Genomic DNA, 24,869 nt, shown 5'->3' with positions numbered 1-24,869 from the left:
GCCTTGTATACCCATTGAAATATATAATATAATTTTCTAGCCATAAATCCTATAGAGGCATCTAAAGAATTGTGTACTGTTAACTAGTTGAGCTAAAGTATTAAGAAATGTAACATTGATTTTTATCGAGGTGCCATTAACGAAACGCGGAAGAGTAGTACCGATACTATAAACTCTCAGCCTTGCTGAGCCATAGTTGTAGATTATTTAATTTTACTTATCTACGATGCATTTCCATCCATAAATATATTTATATATATATTTGGGTAGCACATATATATATATACATATATATATATATATATACATATATATATATATATATGTGCTACCCACGTGCATCAATTTGTTAGTTCGTGGGTACATTAAAAATAAGAGATAATTGGGTTTAAATAATTCTCATATAACTCATGCTATCTTACTTAAGATAAGACAAATTATTTTACATATTATTAACTACTTTTAAATTTTGGCGGTTGGATACTTTGTAGATACACTAAGGCATAACCACATATCTCCACAGACTGTGTTTGGCAATAACCACATATTTTTGTGTTTTAAAATATTAATTGTACAATTATTAAAATTATTTTGTATTGGATATTGGTACTTTCCCAGCAAGATTGATAAACCTTGTATATATTTAGAGTCATATATGTATGTCTCATGAAATGACGTTGGTTTGTGTATAGCCACGTGGCTCAAACTATAACAAGGGAAAGTCGCTGGTATATAATAATATAACAAAAACCAGTAAACTGCTTTGCTCAGCCAAAGACTAAAAAACCTACCTTAAAACAAAGAGCAATTAGTAGATTTATTACATTGATAAAAAAAATTATTTACTACGTCATGATAATCATTTTATCCATAGGACGTCCACTGCTAATTGAAATAGGCCTCCCCTATAAATTAGATCACTTCTAAAATAGAAAGAAAGGTAATATTTAAAAAAAAAAACTTGTTTAAGCACTAATTGTGAAAAATATTGCTTTTACGTTATATATATTATTTTCATAATGTAAAAAATTGTAATATCGACCATGGATGTATTTAACATTATATGAAATAGTAATATTTTAAGTGCCCTATAAACCTTTAAGTATTTTTTTTATCCGTTATATAATTTTTTTGTCATTAAAATTTAAGCACCAGATATTTCTTTAATAACTAAAATATTTGGTAAAAGTCCTTCCATATATATTAAAGACCTTGGTTTAGAATCTTCTTTAAACATGACACGTTAAAACGTGAGTGAGTGCAAACATTACTGTAATGATAATTTTATTCATACATTTATTACATTAAAGTTTGTCTCAGCATGCTAAGAATTACTATACATCTATTTAAAATGTATACAAACATTCATATTGTACTCAGTTTTAGAACGAAATAAACGTTTGACATTTGATAAAGCTGTGCGTGAAGTTTTTCAATATTTTTCTTCTAGTTGAAGAATGTTATCAAAATAGATAACGATTATGCGGCAACTTATTCATCTCATATACGGACTCTTGTATACTATTAATTCAGAATACTAAAAGTTTTATTCGTTTAACGCGTAGCCATGTTACAGTCGTAAAAGCCGCATTGTGTATTTCAATTCAAAATTTATCTAAAATGTTATGAATGTTATGTAACGGGAATATAGTGTTTAATATTCGGTGATATTGGATTGGGAAGATGAGGACGGTGGCGTTGATCAGCGGCGGGAAAGACAGTTGCTATAACATGCTGCAGTGCGTCGGTGCCGGGCACACGATCGTAGCACTGGCCAACCTCCAACCACAACATAAAGGTTACTTTTGTCACGTTAACTAATTTAGACATGGCATTAGTGCGTATTAATATTTAAAGTAACAAATCTTTGATAAAGACGTGTAATTGGGAAATTATTCATTATAATAAACATCATGAAGCATTGATGATATAGAAAAAAAGATTATTGTTATCTTATTAAATAAGATATCTTTGTTTTATTACAGCTGCAGAAGTTATATAATAATCTCTAAAAAATCCAAAATATATGTTGCAGTTGTAATCTTAATGTTAAGTGATAACTGGGTCCATTAAACAAAAAAACTCTTAGGCTCACCTTCTGTAATACAATTTATATAAAAAAATAATCTAAGTTCCATTCTTATTAAAATGTGAAAAATCAACAATTTTCATCTATTTTTATACATATATGTATATACTTATGTATGTGATGAAACTAACACTTGATTTGATAAATCATTATTTTTGTTAATATGTCAAAATACTTACAATACATTTTAATTTATAATATAAAGATGAGTAGTACTCTAGTATATTACAGGCTTAATTACTCATTGCAAGTACACTATGTGTGAATTATATACCATTGTCACTGGTAATGACAAAAGATCACTTATGAGAGCCAAAACTTTGATAGAACATCACTTGAAAATTAGACAAGATTCCTGAGAAATTGCTTATTTGTGATCACCAATAGATAGAACATCTGTAAAAACATTGACAAGACTAACAATAATTGTAACTCCCTCCTTATCTTGTTTCTCTTAAGGGGCTGGTTTCTTCAAATGTATACTCGTTTTGCATCATGTGCTCTGCACCCTCCCCTAGATAGTATTTATGCAAAACAAAGTATGAGAATGTCTTCTAATTCTTCATATTCTTGAAATAATTGGGAAGAAGAGTCTAGTTAGTGAAGGTATGATCTTTAAACCTGTTAGGCTGGTCATCAGCCCCGAATATGCTGCAACGCAGCTATATACCCTCCCAGAGCTGGTACAATGAAACCATTGAGTGCCGAGATATGCATCTCTTCAATGCTATCTATGCTTGTGTCAGTTGGTTATATTTTTATTCTTTTTGCAGATGAGTTAGACAGTTACATGTATCAAACAGTTGGTCATCAAGGTATAGACTTGTATGCAGAAGCTATGGAATTGCCACTGTATAGGGAAACTATATCTGGTGTTGCTGTAGACCAGGGAAGAAATTATAACCCCACTGAAAATGATGAAGTTGAAGATCTTTACAGACTCCTTATGAAAGTGAAGGTATTGTCAGTAAATTAAAGTATTATGATATTTATAATGGGTATATATTAAACATCCTATTGAATGAAAAATGAAATGAGGCATATTGGCTTGATTTATCAATTATTTCCATGTTAATAATAAATCTTCTTTGTCTTCTATTTATATCCATGTTTTATTATTTTTTCTTCAAAAATATTTATTTAGTAGATTAAAACTCATTAACACTTATCTATAATTTCTATGTTGTATACATTGTAACCAATGACCTTAAAAAAATGTCAATGTCATTTTCCTCACTCACAATGATATTTGATTTACATTATAAGAGTAAACAATGATAAGAAAGTGCATTTTGTTTGTTTTACTGTTAATATTTAGTTGTTTATTGTAGGATGATTTAGATGTAGAGGCAGTGGCATGCGGTGCCATTTTATCTGATTACCAAAGAATAAGAGTGGAAAATGTGTAAGTACATTTTTATAACAATATTCTGTCATCAAATACCATTATCAGGCTAGATAAATTAGGTAGATAATCAGCTAAAAACTCATTTTTCAAGCATATTGCTGACTGTTTGAAACATAACTCTATAATCTTTAATACTCTTAAATTACATAATGTTTGTTTTTAGATGTCAAAGGCTTGGTTTAGTGTGTCTCGCATATTTATGGCGGAGGAACCAGAAGGAACTTCTACAAGAAATGATAGCTAGTGGTGTAGAAGCTATTATTATTAAGGTTCAATATTATTTTATCATAAATATTGTTACTCAGTATATGCTAAAATATTATTGCATCATCAGAGGTCAGATAATCGGATGCATATTTGCTTTAAGTTATTTTTTGGCCTAGAAACTACAAATGTCTTGACAATTGTTTTCAAAGAGTTACTGCTTGGTACATTAGCAGAAGGTATTATTTTCAGATTACATAGTATTTATATATGAGCAAGGAAAGTTTTTCATTTCAAACCAGCAGTTATAGATTTTCACTTCTCTTGCCTGTTTTCCAAAGTAATATCTATAATGAGAGTACTTTGACTTTTTGTAAATATGCATTCTTATATAAAATCTCTGTGCATTATATGTTCATCTTACTCAAATATCTTTCAAGAACATTATCCTATTGATAATTCAAAGCATCTAAGTTACTGTGAAGCCTCAATTTATAGCAAATATATACTTGTTGTATTAAATGTTTAAAATTAAAATATTAAATAATTAAATTGAGGTCAATTATTTTGTACTTTGCACACTACTTTACAAAAATGTAAAATATTAAGTATATGGATAATGAGTGATTTTATTCCAAAATCTATTAAAACCATGTTCAATTCTAAAATAAGTTCAGGGTGAAATTGTTATTAAAAATTTATGTTTCTTTGTGTAATATTCTTTATAATATTTTATGTATTGTTGATCTACATCACACAGGTTGCAGCACTTGGTTTAGATCCTAAAATTCATCTGGGAATGAGCCTAAGTGATATCCAACCTCACCTTCTAGTCATGCAAGAAAAATATGGACTAAATGTTTGTGGTGAGGGAGGGGAATATGAGACATTTACATTAGACTGTCCACTATTTAGGAAGCGCTTGGTCATGTAAGTACATGAAATATTCACTTGTTTTAAACTATAAATGAAACATTTATAGACTATGTAAATTAAAAACTACACAATAGAGAAATATAACACTAGCTGATAATTCAGTAATTGCATCACATTGTTGTTAAACCAGTATGTGACATGGATTTGACCTTTGTACTATTTATTATGACTTAATTTATATTTTAAGTATAGTATTTGAAATTTGTCAGAGTTGACAGCAGAAAGCTTTATTGAATACATAATTTGAGAATGAATCATCATCGTTAATTTGAGATGTTTTAATACAATGCTCACCTAAATATTGTAGAAATATAATTAAATTGTCGGGTTTAAGTATGAAATTACTAAAAAAGTTAACATAATATTAATCATTATGACAAATTTATGTGGTATCTTATTCTTTCTTTGTTCATAATATCAATACCTTACAATATATTACTTAGTTACCGGAATAATTTTCTAAGATGGATCAACAACATCTGCAATTCAAATGCACCAAATCTTAATATCTATTATTTAATTTAGAAAATTGTTGGCATTATTAAAATAATTTACCTTTGTAGATGTTGTAATGTTGCTATTTGTGATCATAACATTTCTAATTTAGATTGTAAATGTTTCCATGATTCAGATTTAAGAGCTTTGTGTTTTTACTTCTCAAAGTTCTAAATGCTGGGTCATTCAGATTTGTATTTTTTTCGAAGCAAATTTATTGTAAGCGTTTAAGCATTTTTATTACATTTGATTAATAATATTGTATGACTTAAATATGTACAGTTCCCATAAATCAACTTTAAGCTAAAATATGGTAATGAAACAGGTAGTGGTTAGCCAAAAAATTAATTATATAAATCATTTTCTTAACATTATCGGTTTTCGAGCTATAAGTTTGATACATTATTTTAATAAATATAACTTATAGTCACCGAAAGAACATGTTTTAAAATATAATAGACGACTACTACAAGGCATATGCTTTTCCCAAAGATATCTATGGGGAGATATATGATAACTGCCACGCTTAGCAGTCGGATTGGCGATCGCAATGTGGTATTATATTAAAGGACGTTGCTGCCCATCCTCTGGTAACTTGTTTGTGAACAGTGATATTCCTATACTATTAATGCACATAGTGTGAATTGTATAAAATTGTATGCCAGGAATCGAATCCGCGACTTAAATCGCAGTCATCGTCAGCCGGACTACCACTACTTCGACATGACGTCAATTTATGGGATAAGTGTATACGTATATACATATTTATTTTAAATCGCATTTTTACAGAGACGAAAAAGAATTAGTGATACACTCAGAGGACCCCGTTGCGTCTGTTGGTTATTTAAATTTAAAATTGCACCTGGAACCAAAAAACAATTTGAATGGTCCAACTCAACTACCTCCGACTGTGAAAAATTCATTAGATTTTGTAAACGATTTGAACGATGCTGTGTTTAGTGATTTAAGCGACATAGAACTTAGCGAATCTGAGTTGGAATCAATTGAGAAGTTGGAGAAGGGGAAGAAAGAGGACGACTTGAATCCATTGCTCACTTACTCCCGGGAAGCGAAGGACATTTCTGCCAATTTGGAGGCAGCAGACGATTGTCAGAAAGACAGCGTAGAAAACATAGAAGTTGGATATAATTATGACTATACATATAGTGAGAGCGTGAAGCATCCAGTCATTGACCATAGATGTATTTATGGCAACAGTCATGGATGGTATTTTATTGGTGGAATCGTAGGAGAAGGTCTCGATACTGCTGTTGCAACGGAGGACGCTATGAAGAAACTCATTAGTAGGTAAACTTTTTCGAGTGTTTTATTTTTACTTCTCTAGCATGAAAATATTAGATGATAAACTAGCCTTGTTTGTATAGATACATTAATTATGTAATATGTTCCTCTTATTTGCGTGATATTCCTCACAACTGAGGATCGTGTCCCTTTTTGTACGCACTATGTTTTTTTTAAATACTCATTCCCTCATCTTGTTTTCGGATAGGGATATAAACCCTCCTACTTCCCTCTCTCATCCTTTACAATTTCTCTTTTTATTCCCTTTTTCATCTTTCATTGATTCACATTACATTACGCATCGCCTTCCATCCCTCGCCACACTTCCTGTTACACGGTTTTAATTGTCTAATTACGTCACCCACCACCCTGCAACAAAACTTCAAAATCTTGTTGCGGCTCTCCTCTGCAATGGGCGAAGTGCGAAGCGATGTTGCCGCAAGCGATGCTCCTACCCATTTCCACTTCGCAAGACAGCAAGTAATTGCGTGCACCACGGTCTGGTCCACTGCTGGGTGGCAGATGCACTATGTTATGTCATTTATGGTGGTGTGTATTGCTTATGCTATTGAATTATCCAGGCTGATTCGGATCTGATCAGACTAAAGCATGGGTCTACGGCCTCGTGGTCGCCAAAATCTACCCTTCCAATGATCAAAAGATTTTTCATGTTGTCACCGCTTTTCCTGACCATGCATTATTTAATATAGAGAACAATTATTTAATTTATTTTTATATATCGGTGCAGCCTATACGTAACTTAAAATCGTTTACGTCGCCTCTTATGCGTTGCCGAGAATTAAAGCTAAAAATTGGTTCGTCACGAAAGATGCAGTTTATCCTGTTTATTGTTTCATTATCGTCATTACCCATACTTCCTTCGCGGAAAAGTTATACAAGATTCTTTCAACTGCTCTTGTATAGACGGCGGCAATAATTGTAAAGATGTATTTACATGCAACCACATTTTTTTTAAGTGTCCAAGTAACGAATAATATTTTCTTTTTCTAGACACTAATTGTCTTCTCTATGAATCTCTGTCTTATTTTACGATGTACCATCGTTTTCTGAAAAAGATTCTTCCGTATTTAAGAATCAAAGGTCGAATAAGTTGATCCGCGATTTGAGGTGTTCTCGCATAGATTCATTTATTGTATCAATGCAAAAACACAAGTCGTTGAGTAAACAATATGACCGTAAGAGAACATGTCCAAATGAATCGTGCATGAAAACGCATTCTTGGTATTTTAAATTGTTAAATACTTTTTTATTGACAGACATGATGATGATGATGACTTGATAAATAGTATACGTAGTTACGTCTATAAATAAATAACATATCCTTACCCTTATCGATTGAGTAATAATAATAATATGTTGACATAGTGATTTATTGTAATCTTCGGTAGCACATATTGATATCGTCATATCGGTCATAAAGCACATGCGCCCACGTATTTATCACGATAACATTACGTGTATACTATTTTTTATTATTTTCTTCTTTTTTTTCTCGTGTATATTATTATAAGCGTCTGTCTGCCTTTGCTTATAATCAACCACTGGATATTCGGATGTTTTCTTTAGCTTATTAAGTGTTGGATTAATGAGGAAAGCACTTCTGTATCTGTTTGTTTTTTTTTATCTAAACGGACTTCAATTTATTAAATATTTTTGCTATCACTAACAAATTCTAATATCATGCCGGTAATTTCACTTTCCATCACATGTAAAATGAAAAAAAAAAATTGCCGATTTTTTATAATTGAAAAAAGTATTTTATGGAAAAATTGACTGCCCCGAATGTCTTTTAAAAATATGCCTTGCAAGAGCCTGCGATTTAATCCATCCACATGTGTACCTAATACTTCAAAAACCTATAGAAAAAGTTATATCGTACGAGCCAGTAATAACCTTAATAGTGTCTGTACGCGGAATTATATTGATCCTTTTTCGACCACTGTTCTTTTAAGGACGATCGGTGGTAAAAAAGTCCCCACGGAGTGCTTAACTGTTAATTTTTTTAACCAACCTCTGCAAACTAAATTTTTCCTCTTCCTTTGCATTGAACATTTTAGGTAAGCATTTTGGGTTGTGGCTTTCCTTATTTAGATATTCATAACGTAAATAATATTAACGTGAATAAAGTAACTTAACATCTTAAAATATTTTGTCAATTTAATCCTAACAGTAAAAGTCATTAATTCTATTTCTTTTTAAGTCTAAAGATTACTCTTTATTTAAGTTACTTTAAAGTCGACGTTTGTTCACTAACGACATTAAAATGAAAGACTTAAAAATGAAACTTTTCTTTATGGATATTTGTTTGTCTTACTACTGATTTAATTTAAAAAGGAATTAAAAATGTTTGTATCAATTTTACCTATTTCCTGAAGACAGTATACATTGTAACTCGTATCTTTGAATTACCACCACCAATCACTCGTGATTTTGATTTGAATTTTATTTATTTGGAAAACATTTTTATGACAAAGGTACTAAAATTTCTTTTATATAAAAAACTAAATGAGCTTTATTCGAAAAGTCCTTAAAGGTGTGAAAATTTCAAAACAATTTTAAAATCTTTAGATTTACTGGAATCGCAAGATCTACATTTGTCGAACGTCAGTTCAGTGAACATTTACATGCGGGATATGGGTGAATACGCTGCCCTGAACAATGTGTACGTAAAAACGTTCCGGTACCCGAATCCACCCACTCGGGTTTGCATACAATGTCCGCTGCCTAATGACGTCGGACTCATAATGGACGCGGTGAGTATGAACAACCTTTTACTTTTTTATTTTCTCTTATCACAAAGTAATTTAATATTAAATATGAAAAGATCTTAAATGGAAGAAACGTGTTAGAGCATTATAATAGTTAATAATTATTTTTTTTTTTAGAAAAAAAAATGTATAAGACGCCCAAAAAAGTGGACAGTCGATTTTGTTAAGGTCATAGGAACTTAGACGTCTAAATCATGCAGAAATTATTTGTTTTTAATTTAGGATGCTTTTTAAAATTATTTAAATTTTAATATTAATAAAAAATAATTTTGACAATAATTCCGGGCTGGCAGATAGATTGTTGATGAAACTAAACTTGATGATGAATTGTTGAATAAGATAAAAGTTTGATTAATTTGTATAACTAATAACTGTTTTGGATATAATTTTATTAAGTTAAAGTTACAGGACAATTACAAAACAGATGTCATGCTTTAGCCATGAATTATAAATTTGAGCCTTGATAGTTCAACAAATTAATAGTGTTTATTTTAATGCTCTTTGATACACAACATTGTTAGTTTGCATAAATACGCACCAGAAAATGAAATGTTCTTTTCCCGTTATTTTTACAATTGCCCATGTTAAAAACTTGGATTTCCAAAATCAATACTAGAAATACTCAAAGACCTCGACATACCAAATGGATGTCACGCTAGAAATTTTAATTTTGATAAGTGTGTAAGTTTGTGTGTCGTAAGTGATAAGCATTAATTTTATAAGCATTAGGACATTGAAAAAATTGTATTTGAAATTATACGAAAAATATCGTAATTTTTTATCATAATGAAAGCACCAAATCCAAATAACGTTTTATTATTTCTTCTACTTATATATAATATACGGTGTATGGTTTTTTAATGTAAATATTTTCTCTAGGTGGCCCATAAACAAGATGCAAATCAAAATCACGAGGCGGATGGCGGTAATGCAAAGGAACGAGTTACAATGCATGTGCAGGGTATATCGCATTGGGCACCTGCGAATATTGGACCATACAGCCAAGCCGTTAAGGTATAATTTTGATTTATAAAAATTATTCGAGAGTTGAAACTGCGCTGTAGCTTGGAAGTGTGTGATTTCAAGGATTAACCCTCCCCTAAAGATAGCCACCATCCCACGAACTTGTCAATGTCGTCAGTCAACATAGAGGGGGCCCTAACCACCTGGTATTTTGTAATATAGAGGATTTAGAAATAACTTCTGTCAAATTACTAATAAACTTCTTCTGGCAAATGACATTAATATGATATTACTTTTATAAACAATTTCAGAATTTCTTTTATAACAATTAGTAGCTCGCTGTTTGTTATTGAAGATTGGCAACTTTTTTTTTTCTATATCTAGGCTCGAAGGCCCACACGGAAGCCGCAGATCGTTTCCTTACACAACAGTGTTACTGAAACCGCTGTACGGCGTCTTAGGATATGCGCGCAGAGACGAAGTAGGAAATCGGCTATTCCGTACTTCGCTCCCCTCTTTTCCCCGGTCACCACCATGCCCCGCTTTCCTAAGACGCAGTATTGCGGTTATGTCAGCACCTTAGCAACGAATCAATATTACGTCGAATAAACACTATGTATATAATTTTTTTACACAAATTTCGTAAGTTGGATCTTGTTTATATAACTACCTTCAACTCTTTCTACACTTTGAGAAGTGTAAGGAAACTCTTGCAACGCTTTCATCGTTAATTAAGTGTCTTACCACTTTTTGTTTTGGCTTTAAAAGGTAGGGGAAGTGGTGAGTACCTCTGGGCAGATAGCGCTGGTCCCGGGTTCGATGCGGCTGGCCGGCAGCGGCGCCCGAGGGCAGTGTGCGCTAGCGCTTCGCCACATCACTAGGGTACTTCGCGCTGCTCACCCGCGTGCTCACATACGCAGCGTCGTACAGGTAACACTCACAATATTTATATAAACTTAATGGTAATCACTATTCTTTCATTTATTCATACAGGTTCCACATAGAATCATTAACAGTAACCACTTAAGTACATCATGTTTTTAAAGTTGGTAATGTATTTCATTTAGTGCGAAATTGCCAAAAAACATGACCACGGGCCGGCAAGCACAGCGCAGGACGTTCACTCACAAGGTTGACGTACAGTCTTATTAAGTTCGTCAAAATACAACTAGCCCTATAGGAAATCTAGGGGGAGGGCTATACCTAGCAGTGGATCTCCTACTACTAAAATGATGTTAATGATAATAGTAAAAAATGCACTTGTTTTTGAAATTCTCGTTTTAAGACTTTCAAAAACAGTGTTTATAATAGAAGGCACTTTGAAAGCTTTCCTTTATTCATACTATCACTCACAAAGAACCATTAATATCGACCACTTGTAAGTCACGAGAGGAATGCCAAAAGAACCTAATTTAAACTTCTCTCCTTAATTGCTTCCGTTATCTTAAAAATACCAGGGTTCCAAACGCACTTATAAAAAGATTAATTTAATGAACTTAAATTGATTACTAGAATTATGTTGACCGCTCAGACATGGAAATTTAGTTGGCTGACTGCTACATAGGTCGTTAGCAAACCGATATCTTCTATATGCAAATTACCAAATTGTTGATTAAAAATATAGTAAGACTTTTCTAAAAAAATTTATATTCATACTCTTCTTTTGTCCTTAATGTCTCGCTTATTTTTCTATCGTTCATTTTCATACTTAATTTTCCTTTCATCTCTTTTACATCTATACCCTCTAGAATGTGTATTTGTTTCCGTTACAATTGTCTTTTATTTTTATTACTTTTACTTTTGATTTATATTGCAATTTACTTATTGCTATTTGTATATTATTATTTTATTTATTATATCACATATTCTCTTTTTTTTACCACCTTTCCGATATTATCCGACTCAGGACTTATTTCTTTTAATAACGCCACTTTTAATAACTAACCTTTTTACTGTATTCTTAGAAGATATAGCGTCTTCCTTCCTTCTTACATTAACAAGGCGATGTTACCTTCCTCTACCTTCTCTCTTCCTGCAACTGAAACTGGTGTTTCACTTTCAGTGCCCAAAATACGGGACAGTTCGTGATCAGGTGCACCACGGTCTGGTCCCATATTCGGATCAAAGATACACGGAGAATCCCTCGTGCACTATAAAATTTGCTTGCTGTTTATTATGGACTTATGAGTAATAGATGTATATTAGTACAGTAAATCTAATGAAGTGTGTTATATTGTCTTAATGACGGCAATGAAAGTGGTCGGAATTATATATAGGTGATTTGTTATAGGTGTAAAAGTTTTAAAGGGAAAAATGTATGGCTCGTTTGCTGTCAATTAAAATCGAAAAATTTGATTTGTGGATAGAGTAGGTATGATACATATTTTTCTAACCGTAAGTTTCAGAAATATTAAATAACGTGAGAAAATGCGTTTTCAAAGTTCGGTCTTACTAAATATTTTGTTAAAATTTTCAGCGATTATAAAATACGCGTAAGAGAAGCGTTTTCAAAATTTGAATTACAACAATTTAACATAAATTATTATTAACCTTCAAACTTTGTACTGCCATAAGTTATTGGACTGTCGAATCCAAAGGAAAAAATTAGATTAATCTATTTTTATTTTAGTGTTCACTTTATACAAGGTAATTGTAAATAGTTGCAAAAGCTTTTCGCTAACAAATGAGCTATACATTATTCATCCCCTTACAGCTTTGACAACCAATAACCGTGAATATATAGAATTCTGGTGTTTCTAACTCGACGAAACTCTAACGAAAAATCGTATTGGTGTAATTAGACGTAAAGGTATTATTTAATGAAATGGTCGTTGTTTTTTTAACAGAGTGTGTGCTATGTGACTCAAATATCTGCGGCGCGCGAGGCACGGCGGCAGCTGGAGCGTCGCACCGCCGGCGCTATAGTGCAGTGCGCGGTCGTGGAGGCTTTGCCGCGCGGCGCCGCCGTCGAGTGGCACGCCTGGGCGCACACCGACAACAACCGCTTCGACTGTACGTACACACACGCACGCACACATACAAACCGAGAGATCACTCTCTGTTGTGATATACATACACGTACATAAAGGTTACCCAAACGTGGGCACTCTAACACATGCACATGAGTAAGAGTCTGACATAGCCTGGGCTTTCCATTCCCAGCCGTCCTATGCAGGATTTCCCACCTCCGTCTAGAAATTTTAAATAGAAATAGAGGCTCTGACTATGTTAGAGAAACTCTGTAAATAAAACTTAAAAAAAACATGCACATATGTACGCAATGGTTAAAGAACAATTCCTTACAGTGCAGTGTTATTTAGGCATTTGAGGTATTGCATTAGTAGAACAGCGCGCGGAACCTACTAAACTCTACGCAAACCTTAAATTTACAATATTGCATAAATTGTTACTGAAAATAAATTAATAATGTGTTTTTTGTTTATTTAAAGTAGTTTGTATTTCGATAATCTACATGAATAATAAAACTACCGTACTTGCTACTCCTATTACTTTCACTTGTGATGAATGATTTCACAAAAGATAATTTACATTCCACGCTTATATCATTTTCAATGCAAAACTTATATTTCTGGTACACTCATAGCTGGATACTCATCAAATTTATTGTTTTTAAAAATTACCAAAAACATATATTCAATAAAATATTTGTGAAAGTCTCCTAAAAACAAACAGACAAGTTTCCTAGACAGTAATTTATAAGCATAGATAATATAATAACAAGTAAGAAATATTAAAGACAAAACAGACAATTTACATGTATATAAGACGAACGCAAAACCTTGTGGAAGACGAGTGACGTGAACATATTTCTAGTTGAATTACAAGGTTATGAAACTATTATTAATTGTTCTACGTAATAACATACCCAATAAGCCAGATCAGACATGTCTCGCAGATGGCTTTTTCAACTCTTAATGCGTATAATCATTAATTTAACTGAACGTGCACCTGTATAGATCTGTCAATAATGTTTGTATTTAAATGTGAGGTTAATATTTTATTTGCTTGCACACCGCATAGTTTTTCTCGGCAAATATTCGGCTTAGCAACAGATGGGCAAGTTGAAGTAGTGATGATCAGACCACGCAACGAGCAGAACAGAGGGTCGCTTTGGGTTTAAGGTTCTAGAGGTTATAGGCCTACGGACCTGCACGCGAAGCGTGATACGTCAACTCACGTAGTGGACAAAACCTTTTTAAAGTCGTCCGAAGTCGCCGGTTGCACGCTGCAATCTAAGGGCGCGACCTATGTCCAGCTGTAGACGTCCTATCGCTAAATGATGATGATATTAATTGTTGCAATGTTTGTTACAACAGGCCGCTTATAACTAGTTTTTTTTTTTTTTCAAAAAATTTGCATATATCTATGTTCAACAGTTTACGGCTTATTTTCTTAAAATGTAAATACACTCCGCGTTCGATATTGCTGCACACAATAGAGGAATACACAAATTAATTACTCGATTGTGTACATAATAATTTATATCTATTTATTGTTGCAGACGAGGAGACCGGTTGCAACGTCGGCGAATACAAGGTCGCCATAACGAGAAGGTGGAATTACGAAAACACTGTTGCAGCGTGCGTTTGTTACGTAGCCACTGGTAAGATTAATCTAATTCTAGTTGTGTTGCCATGAAATTAATGCATATTTATAAAAAACTACTGAAGTGATTGGAAAAATATCATATACTAATTTTCATGTCGTGAATATAACAATAGTTTTTAAGTACATGGTCTAACATAAAGTTCTATTTTCGTCCAAAATGTGGTCAGCGCAATATGATTTTTTTGTCTACCTAGGATTAGTCACAGTAATATCAAAGTGAAAAAATTAGAAAATTTTAGATTTGTAGTAATAGAAAGAACATCACAAGCTGCATAAAAAAATTATTAAAATTATATAGATTTAGGCACTACTTGCCCTTTCAAACAATTTATTTTTGACGTGATATATGAACATTTAAAAAATTAGTAAACCAATAAACAAGGTTATAGTTGTAAAAGCTTTAACATCTGTATCAATGTCTTTAACGAAAAATTTTACAATGTTTTTTTATTAAAGAAGAATACTAAACAATAATTAGATTTAATACACAGCAATCGCAATTTTGAAAATATTTTCGTTACACATTATTTAACAGCAAATAAGCTATACCATTTATATTATTTACATTTATAATCATTAATCTTGTTGCTATTGCATTTTTATTTAATTTATTGATGTTTCAGGTTCATCTCCCTCAACTTGCCAACTTACTTTTCCTAATGAAGAGGCCTGCAACTCTCACAGGGCGCTCGCGTCGCAAATGCAGCGTTCCGAAATAGAGGAAGTTCTAGAATATGCTCTCAAAAAATTACTAAACGATTGTTACGACAGAGAACCACAGCCCGCTGTTAAACTGAGGGTATTTTACCAGGTACGAGTTGTTTCCTCACACATAATAAGACAAAAAGTTAAAATTTAGATATAAGTACTGGGTCTAGGTAAAACTCTTCACAAATAGAATTTATCTATATGTAATGAAATTTCTGTGTTTGTACTATTTGTATCTAGCTGGTTTTGATATTATGGCCGCTGGGGCCTCAAGGTTCTGCAGAAGAGACTACGAGCGCAGCGAAGGACAGAAGCCCACAAGTTCGACCTTATTAAGTTCCTCGGAAAATGCTGGATACAGGTCGCTTGTAACAGGTCCTATAGTATATCAATGGGGACGGCTTATTTCTAACAGTATATGTCTAATGGTTAAAATGAGGATGATGATGGTGATGTTAATTAGATTTTTGGTGTTGCAGGTTTGGAGTGCACCCGCAATGTCCCTCCTAGTGCACGCGACTCGGGAGGTGGCTGGCAGGTTGGGCGCACGCGTCGCTCTCACGGCCGCCCCCGTCGCCGCGCTGCACAATGCATTCACCTTCCTCTCTATCAGCGGTCTGCGCCTCGACGAGTAACCGCGCAACTACCCAATCGTAAGCACACACAACTTTAATCACAATCCCAAAACTAACATATTTCATCATCAATTAACACATTGATGACCGGCAATTTTACTGAAAATTTATCTCGTGTCACCGGCAGGGTACCGTTTTTGCATAAGAATAGTTCAAGTTGGTCCGAGTAACGACTTAATCATCAAAACACTGCTATCGAAAAATTAAACCGTTACCTAGTGATAGCCGGAGAGTCACCAAGTTTAATAGTTGCATCAAGAATATTTAAATAATTCTGTAAGTTTGGTGTAAATAAATGTTCTTTCCATTTTTATTTCATATGGTCGTTACTACATTATGCTATAATATATCTTTTTTTGATATTTTGGTGTCCTAACATCGGAGTCTTTTGATACAGTATCATTTTCAGTCACCACAATTAGATTCATAATCACTCGGAAAATCAGATAATGCCTCTGAATATAATTCATTGAAAAATTCTTCATTACGTTCCGTCATCGTTTTTTTTATTTATTTTTTAAAATTATTAAATACTTTTTACAACAAAAGATTTATAGCGGCTCTTATAAGCGGGTGAAACAGCGTGTATTATACTGACCAACAATTGCACTGTATGGTTGCCAAAAGAGATAACAACGGTGATGCAAAAAAAAAGTATCACGGGTTTACACGTGGCCTGTCAGCAACATCCGGCATTAAAAATACGAGTAACTCGTAAACAGTCAACAATGTATTAAGCCGGAAGGATTTCCACTGAACGTTTTTGACAAGCTAATATTATATTATTAAATTCAGTGCTATTATTTAGTTTTTGCATCATACACAATTTGAATAGTTAGCAAATATTTGAATCAAAAAATTAGAGTCAGTAATACTTAAATTTGTGTTAAATTTATGATTTAATTTTTAGATTAAGTCTGTATGGTGTTTTTTGTGTTCATAACTCTCTTTGTCAAATGTTACTTTGTATCTTTTAACATTATTATTTCAGCAATAGGACGCTGGACAGGCCTTCCCAGTAGATTTCCAATAGGACCGGCCGGAAGCGGCTTGCATCCAGCGACTTTCGTCAACCTTAAAGAGGTCGTCTGTCCAACTTCTTATAACATACTTGCTGCTATTGAATTAACGTTATTAAATTTAAAAAAAAAGTGAATTTGAGTTCTTAGAAGCACATATTATCTTGATTTTTTTTTACTATAACAATAATTAGTTCCCACCAACTGTCAAAATGATTAATGCACTAATGAAAAAACATCATACAGATTACTTGTAACACTCTTAAAAATCAGTATCATCGATCATCAGTTTACCTTAAATGTAAGTAACATATACAAACATCATATTCATGTCTCCCGATAGACAGCGGCAAGGCCTTCGTTGACCGATTTTGTGCAGCCCGCCGTCTTGGCACTTGCACGGAACTTGATTTGTCGCTAGTCCACTTAGTAGGGAGCGTCTTCCAGTGCTCACCACTAGAGCTTTCGCACCAACTCTATGAAATGCGTTTAGAAATGTTGTCTTGATCAATTTACTAATTTTTCAATGCAAAATTTAAAATCAACGATATTGCATTTAAATCATGTCATCTTTTGAATAACTTCGATTGGGAAATACTCGTCTTTTCTTCAAACTTTGTCCGTGTCGATTGAATCTTACGTCTATATGTTCTACAGCTTTATCTCTTTAATATACTATATTTTGTATTAAAAAAATAGGTAATAATGGAAACGATTTTTCTTGTTTCTTTTAAAAAAAATTATTATAGTATACAGATATTAAGTGAATGATTTACGTTCCCTGGGCAATGATTACTAAAAATCAGATAAATAATTAAAAACAACTCTTTGACCCAATAGGATACATCCTATTAGTCACCTGTTGTTTCTGTAATTCATTATTATTAAGAAATAAGTACCATTTTAGCCGTTTTCATTCCACTGCTGGACATAATCCTCCATTGATTTGCAATAGAACAATACTTCAAAATTTTCAAGTTTTTTTTTTATTTCTTATATCTTAAATTTATGTAAATATCTAATTACATAAGTATAATTTTTGTTTTTACAGATTTAAATTACGTTCTTCTTGTAATTTATCAATTTTTGATATAAATAAATACCGTAAGCAATTTGAACGTTGAACACTTTTTTGATAATATGTATTAATGTATATAGATGATTTAAAATATTTCAAAATTAAATAAGATTTTTGCGTGTCAATTGCGTATATTAAAATGAATAAAACTCATAAGTGGTTTTTTTTATTTATCTTTAAACTGAATAATGGTGGGGTTTGTTTAAAAGGGCTACCTTTATTATTTTCTAGTTTCAATAATGAACTTACACATTTACTCGCTCAAATGATAATATAATTTTATTTTGTAAACAATTTTAACTTACATTAATATTTTATTCTACTTTTTACACTTAAAGTTTTACGAAGTTGTGTACTTTGTTTACAGGTCTCCTCCATACAAGATGTAACAACGCTTTACGCCGGTTCATAAAGTATATGTACTGAATATTTTCAGTGTTTATAAAATTTTGTTAACTATGCTATCGAGTTTACCATATTTAAGTCAAATTATATAAATTATTTTTATTGCATATTTGAGTTTTCATTTGTTTCCTAATATAACTGATATAATAAAAAACCAAAAATCAAATTAAGTTTACTTTATTTTTTTACAAAATTGACCGAACAGTGCGAGATTTCTATAACGTTTACACTTGCATTAAGTAGACATAAAGTTATCATTATTCCTCTTACAAGTAAGTCTTAATAATTCACCTGTGTCAATAATAAAGCAACGCGAATAGTGGTGTGGGACACACCCAAATCAGTTGTGTATATCATATAAAAGTTATAACATGATTTGGATTAATTTCATAACCTGCGGGACATTATTTTTATCTTAGAAATTGTCACTAAGTAAATTATTTATGATTAATAATAACGAAAGCATAATTATAAACTAAACATGTTACATCGTTACAAATAATCAGCATTAGTTGATGATCCTGCACTTATATACCTCTAATACAATGTATAATACACAACATATTGGGATAATTGCACATTGCAGTGGTTAAAGAACAATAGCGCGCAGAAAGATCGTAAGTACAGCAAATGCATACGTTTGTAACCGACGCCGGGGTGTTCCCAACCGATTCTGGGAAAACATATCACCCAATTGTTCTACATTTCAATACTATATTATGTCCATCATACAATAAATAATTTCTTAGTGATGAAAATAAACATATACTCTGCGTTAAATAATTTATTTGATCCTCTATAATAAATCTATATCGATTGGGCTTATACAATTTCCAGGATGAGTGAATAAATTATAAAATACCATACAAATAGCGCATGTGTTTTGTACTTCGGGAGTAAGACAAAACGCTATCTTAAATCTCTTCTACAGCAAGTCTAGGCTTTAGTGATCTATGCAAGTACATTACTAATTCGGCTAAATATCAAATTATATTTGAGTTACACGGATAACTTCGCTGCATATAACTATGTTAGAGTGGTGTAAATAAAAAGTAAATTTCGGTACGACTCGTTTCGGTCAAAGATTGCGTTTCGCCTTAAATATGGATCAGTGTCACTTTGAGAAAGAGCTGCTGAAATTCATTGAGAAATTAATCTAAAATAAACGCAAAACTAAAAATAATATTGTAGCGTAACATTAAACAGTATTTGTATTATCAAAAAGAGGATACACTAACAAAATTGATTCATAAGCAAATTGATTTAGGCATCACAGTATATTTAGTCAGGCATTAAACGGAGAATTTCAACAATATCCTCTAATAAATCGTCAAATATGTATAACATAGGGGTATATTGTATACAGTTGTATCCATATAAACGTATAACTAAAATAAATACCTTATTAAGGAAAAAAATTAACAATAGTCTAAAATTAATCTATTCTCAAAAAAAAAATGCGCTCTGTCTTCATTAGATCATTTTTGAAATGATTATAACCAATTAACGAAAGTGATTGCATAGCAATTGCATTAAAAGGCAGATTTTATTCATATCATACAATTTATTTTTCATTTTTTTGAGAAATCATGTGCAGGTAAATCATACGACAAACATTACTCCATGTAAAATCACTCGCGTACTCATAAACAATGTCGGCGACAAAACGATAAAACATTCTTTAACGAAACAGCACACTATTCAATCTCTTATATTTGACTCTCCTTAACATAAATAATTCACGGGGGGATGCATACATGATTTTTGCAGCAAATATAAAAAAAAAACTATTATTAATAAAAAATAGTATGATTGCCCAGCTACCCACATAGTGAAGTTAGTATTAAATTACTGTACATTTGACGTGTTAGTGACCTGCGAACTACAGCTATCTAACCACTTTATGTTACTTTCTGTTAAAATAAACCACCTACTTTTCTCTAGGCATACACTCGTAACTTTTGTCCGTAGCTCCGCGCGCCCGGCGAGCGCGGGGGCCGCACTGAACTGAGACCGCGGCTAAACCAGAGACACACCTGTCTCTTCACTATCCGACAACTTACATATACATAGCCTACTAGTTAATCGTTATATTAATCAGATTTATGCAACAGTTTACCTTACAACCGTATTACCGAAGCGGATAAGAGTTATATACTAATAACAGCTAGATATATTACAAAGTCACTATTCACCCGCGCAAAGTTTCCGACAGGACCCACTTAGACGTGTACTTCGTGCACTGAATTTTTTAGCTCGACGGTTAACGCTGAGCAGCCAGCTCAGTCGGTGGAGTCGGGCGGGTGATCGTCGCCGACATCCAGTGGATCGTGGACCTCCTCGGTGCCGTCCGACATATCGGAAGCGTCCGTTCTGTCGGTTCGCTCGCAGGACTCCATCGCGTCGTTGGTGACGTCGTCAGTCACGTCGTTGGAGTTCTCGGATGCTTTCGACCGTCCTTGCATGCGACTCTGCATGTACTGTCGGTGCGCGTATTTGTTGAACCGCCGTTTCGCCATGAACAGCGTGGCGATGGTGCGAGGTGCTAGGCGTACAGCGGCCGCTCGAGACGTGATCCCGCCGCGCCGGCAGTCTCCACACGTGTAATCCATCACGTTCAAGTTGCTCACCGTCTGCCTAACGCAATCTGCGCGACAATAACAATTCAATATCAACAGTCCTCTTCCATTAACCTTTTGGGCTCTACGAAAATATTTGGAGAAAATCGCCGCCGTCAACACAGATATGCATTTACTGCAAGTCTCCACGATGACTACAGGCGCGAGTCTGTCGATTTATTCGATCAATATGCAGTTACTTTTTCGTAAAAATAATGTAAAGACACTCGCTAATGTCTGCAAATATATGTAAATAATACTCACAAATAACACTATTTAATCTCGTGCAATAAGATTACTATAATTTATTAGTGTTTGCGTCCCGAGCATCTCTAAGGATCGTTTCGACCGCGTAGGTTTAGAGCCCAAAAGGTCGTCACGTCACTGAACTTGATTTAGGAAACCGTTTAACAAATATCTTTATTTTTAATTTACGTATCTTAAACCAAGCTCTCATATCTAGTCGATTAAAATGCGTATATAGCACACACAATTGGTCGATTCTATTCGTCTATTCGAGGACAATTCGTCCATTTGCGTTCCGAATAAATTTCAGCTATCGTACATCATGCGTTCACCCATACGTTTTCTCTAACACATCTAATACAAAAAGGAAGCGTCATTGCAATGTTTTTCAGGTTTATAATTTTTAACTGTTTCATAGCGTTATATATATATATTCCTGGTTTAAATTGTTTCGGTAGGTGCAGGATAATGAATGAGATGGCAGACACAGTATCTATTTAAATATGATTGAATTGTGTACGCGGCGTGTTCAACAATGCCATTCTTTAGAGATATCAGCGTAGTAGGTAACCATGCGCGTTATTGCATAACAAAAGAAGCACAAGCGTGAAATATGAAGAAATGTCTTTATTGTTACATATGTTTCACATTCAAAAATATTTCTCCATATGGTTCAAAAAGCAAGTATATAAGAATGACTATTTATAAAGTGACTTTTAATAACCATTAATTTATCGGAATACACCCAACTCTCTTGTACAAGATATTCAAATAATGTGGTCAACCAAAGAAAATAATTACACCTTTTTACACAATTTTTTTGTACTAACTTGAATCCCTACAAATTTTTTTAAAATATAATTTTTACAATGCTCGCATAAACTTATTTATAACACAGCAAAATACAAATAGGGCAACATAAAGTTCCTCAAATCTAACACTCGTGTTAGACATCTGCATATCTGACGTTTCTGCTGATGAAAACATTTTTGTTTAGTCCATATTAAACGTAGCAAGTAGCATTGAATAGTTACCAATTTGGTTTTTATTCCTAATTTCAATTTGTATTTTAATATGTTTTGTACTAATGTATTAAATTTTTTGACTGTACACTAATTTTAAACTTATTTGTAATTAAAATGAATCATTTTCGTTTTTTAAATACTTATATAATATGTATTTAATTATTATCCCTTTTGCGCGTTTTTTTGGAAAAATAATTAGAATTTTTTCACCTCACACAATTTGTTAAAATTATCTCCAAATTTACCATTTAAATGTATTTTCTACACGATTCTTTAAATGCTTTTCTAGGTGACGCATCTACCGTGTACAAAATGAATTAGGTGTACTTTCAATGCAATATATTTGAGACGTGTCAATGTCACTTTATAAGAGGTCGATTAGAAATTTCATATGTAGATGGCGGTAGTGGGAGGTGGTTGGTGGGGGGCAGAAGCGTTTGCGCACTACTGGGCACCGTACCGGATGACGTACCTTGATGCAGTTGCCTATCGCAGAGTTTACATATGACGAGCTGCATAGTCCCCTTAGGCCCGATGAAGGAGCGCTCGCACAGCGGGCAGTAGCGACCGATGCGATACGCCCTACGTACGCACACACACATACGGACCGTACGCGCACAAGCACCGGAACACAGAAACACGCCATTAGTATCAACACGTGAATACGCCGCTGCTTAATTCGACGCTTACGTTACTTTTTTGTTACTTCTCTTCCTTTGGCTCTTACATATACATAATAAAAACATATACACATATAAGTGTGTGATATTTGTTCTTAAAAATAAAGTTATTATTTTGTAAAGTAAATGAAAATAAAAGGTAATATTAAAAATAAACTCCTGTATGTTTGTCTGTGAATCAATAAATATATTTATGATTGTAATATATAAAGAGCCGGAAGCCAAGTAAAAAAAAATCTCTAGTTAGTATATGCACTGGAATCGATGTAATTCTATGCCCGTGTTAGTTGGTGTTTTTACACAAATGAAAACAAGTTAGTGGGAGAATCGTTGACTGATGATCGTTCCCATTGATGGTATAATAGCAATTGAGGCAACTTCACTAGCGCTTTCCAAATTATTAGTTTGTCATTTGCATCAACCACTATTATTTAAAAATGGAATGAAATTGAATTACCAATAGTAAAAATAGTAAAACAGTACAGGTGGTATAGCAAATTCTATGTATATGAAAATTATTTGGCCACTATACTGTTTTGCAAAGAAAACTATCTGCCGTAAAACAATATAAAATTGAACATTTAACACTAAACAATTAAAAATAAACAAACTAGGCAGTCAGTCTTCCAAATTAAACTAGAAGTAACTTACATTTGAAAGGATGTGTAGCATGCAACAATACATAGCCTAATTCTGCTAAATAACAACAACTGTGTAATCAATTTTGAATTATTAATTTCGCTAACCAATTGTAATATAGAAGGCCCATTATCTGTTATTTCTTAGTAGAATTAGGCAGCCAACATCTTGTGCGTATTAAGAATGCTGCTCTGGGTCATAGAAACAATACGCAGGGGCCAAAATGCTACAAGATAAAAGGTAAAAGCATATGTCAAGAGTGTAAAGGCAAACGTCGGAAGAGAATGGCACGGCCGTTGTTAGACCACATTGCACGAGCGTGGAATGACATGAGTACAGCTATCAGGGAACAAGACCAGGTGTGTGCCGTAAGGAACATTTAACTTGTCGTCGTCGCTCGTTGCACGACATCCCATATCCCAAGCTCTTAAACATAGTTTTCTACATACATTTTTTTATTTGAAAAGTACTTCCTACTTTAAGGTTTTATCCATTGATTTTGAAACGATATAAATGTGAACTCACAATCCACATAAAACAGTTTTGGTGCCACAAAATTAGTAACAAACCCCTATCATAAAATATTAAAAATAGCAACATAAAGATGTTTCTACACACTTTATTCAAATTTAAAAACGTATTTTTTACAAGCTACTACCTAACGTTTATTAGATTTTTTTGTAGACAGTGCAATATGTATGTTTAAAACAATTATTTTTCCATTGTTAGGATTATTACAAACACGAGAACATAAAATACAATTGTAAAATATTAACAGTTTAAGTTTTTTTTAAGTTTACTAGAATCCTAAATTTATTATAATGTTAAGTAACATGAAGTTAGTTTCATTTTTACTTTAATTATTAAAGTTCACATATTAATTAGATTTAATTTGTAGTTCATTAAGCTTGCGTTATATTAACAGAAAACATTTTTTCAGAATTAATCAAGAAAACCTTCAAATTTAAAAATCGAAATTTTTGTTAGACTTGGAAATTGAT

The 24,869-nt window shown here is 32.9% G+C and overlaps 2 protein-coding genes across 5 annotated transcripts in view; one reads left to right on the top strand and one right to left on the bottom strand.

Annotated features, from left to right (window-relative positions):
- Positions 1 to 1,401: 1,401 nt before the first annotated feature.
- Positions 1,402 to 18,767, top strand: LOC137928777 (uncharacterized). Of its 2 annotated transcripts, none has more exons than XM_068771757.1 (14): positions 1,402 to 1,798; positions 2,863 to 3,047; positions 3,421 to 3,494; positions 3,661 to 3,766; positions 4,462 to 4,631; positions 5,922 to 6,436; positions 9,024 to 9,208; positions 10,103 to 10,237; positions 10,955 to 11,116; positions 13,033 to 13,198; positions 14,709 to 14,810; positions 15,439 to 15,626; positions 16,003 to 16,176; positions 17,150 to 17,826. In XM_068771757.1, the coding sequence occupies exons 1-13, from the start codon at positions 1,684 to 1,686 to the stop codon at positions 16,156 to 16,158; spliced, it is 2,259 nt and encodes a 752-aa protein (XP_068627858.1). In that variant the 5' UTR covers positions 1,402 to 1,683; the 3' UTR covers positions 16,159 to 16,176; positions 17,150 to 17,826. The 2 variants fall into 2 exon arrangements, with proteins under 2 accessions (XP_068627858.1, XP_068627850.1); XM_068771749.1 differs by lacking the exon at positions 17,150 to 17,826 and adding an exon at positions 18,623 to 18,767 and having other exon boundaries at positions 1,403 to 1,798.
- The window catches only part of e(y)3 (enhancer of yellow 3), a 21,006-nt gene continuing 14,578 nt past the window's right edge, over positions 18,442 to 24,869 (bottom strand). The window contains exons 13-14 of one of the 3 annotated variants that reach the window (XM_068771721.1): positions 23,022 to 23,131; positions 18,442 to 21,307 (exon numbers count right to left, since the gene is read on the bottom strand). In XM_068771721.1, the coding sequence (XP_068627822.1) occupies positions 20,943 to 21,307; positions 23,022 to 23,131 (475 nt within the window). In that variant the 3' untranslated portion in view covers positions 18,442 to 20,942. The remainder of the gene's footprint in view (positions 21,308 to 23,021; positions 23,132 to 24,869) is intronic. The other 2 variants (XM_068771728.1, XM_068771737.1) reach the window with 2 other exon arrangements.

Source organism: Battus philenor, unplaced genomic scaffold (assembly GCF_028537555.1).
Source record: "Battus philenor isolate CCGP_79_NKW_IND1 unplaced genomic scaffold, ilBatPhil1.0.hap1 SCAF_11, whole genome shotgun sequence".
NCBI lineage: Eukaryota > Metazoa > Arthropoda > Insecta > Lepidoptera > Papilionidae > Battus > Battus philenor.
This window is presented reverse-complemented; position numbering and strand designations above follow the sequence as displayed.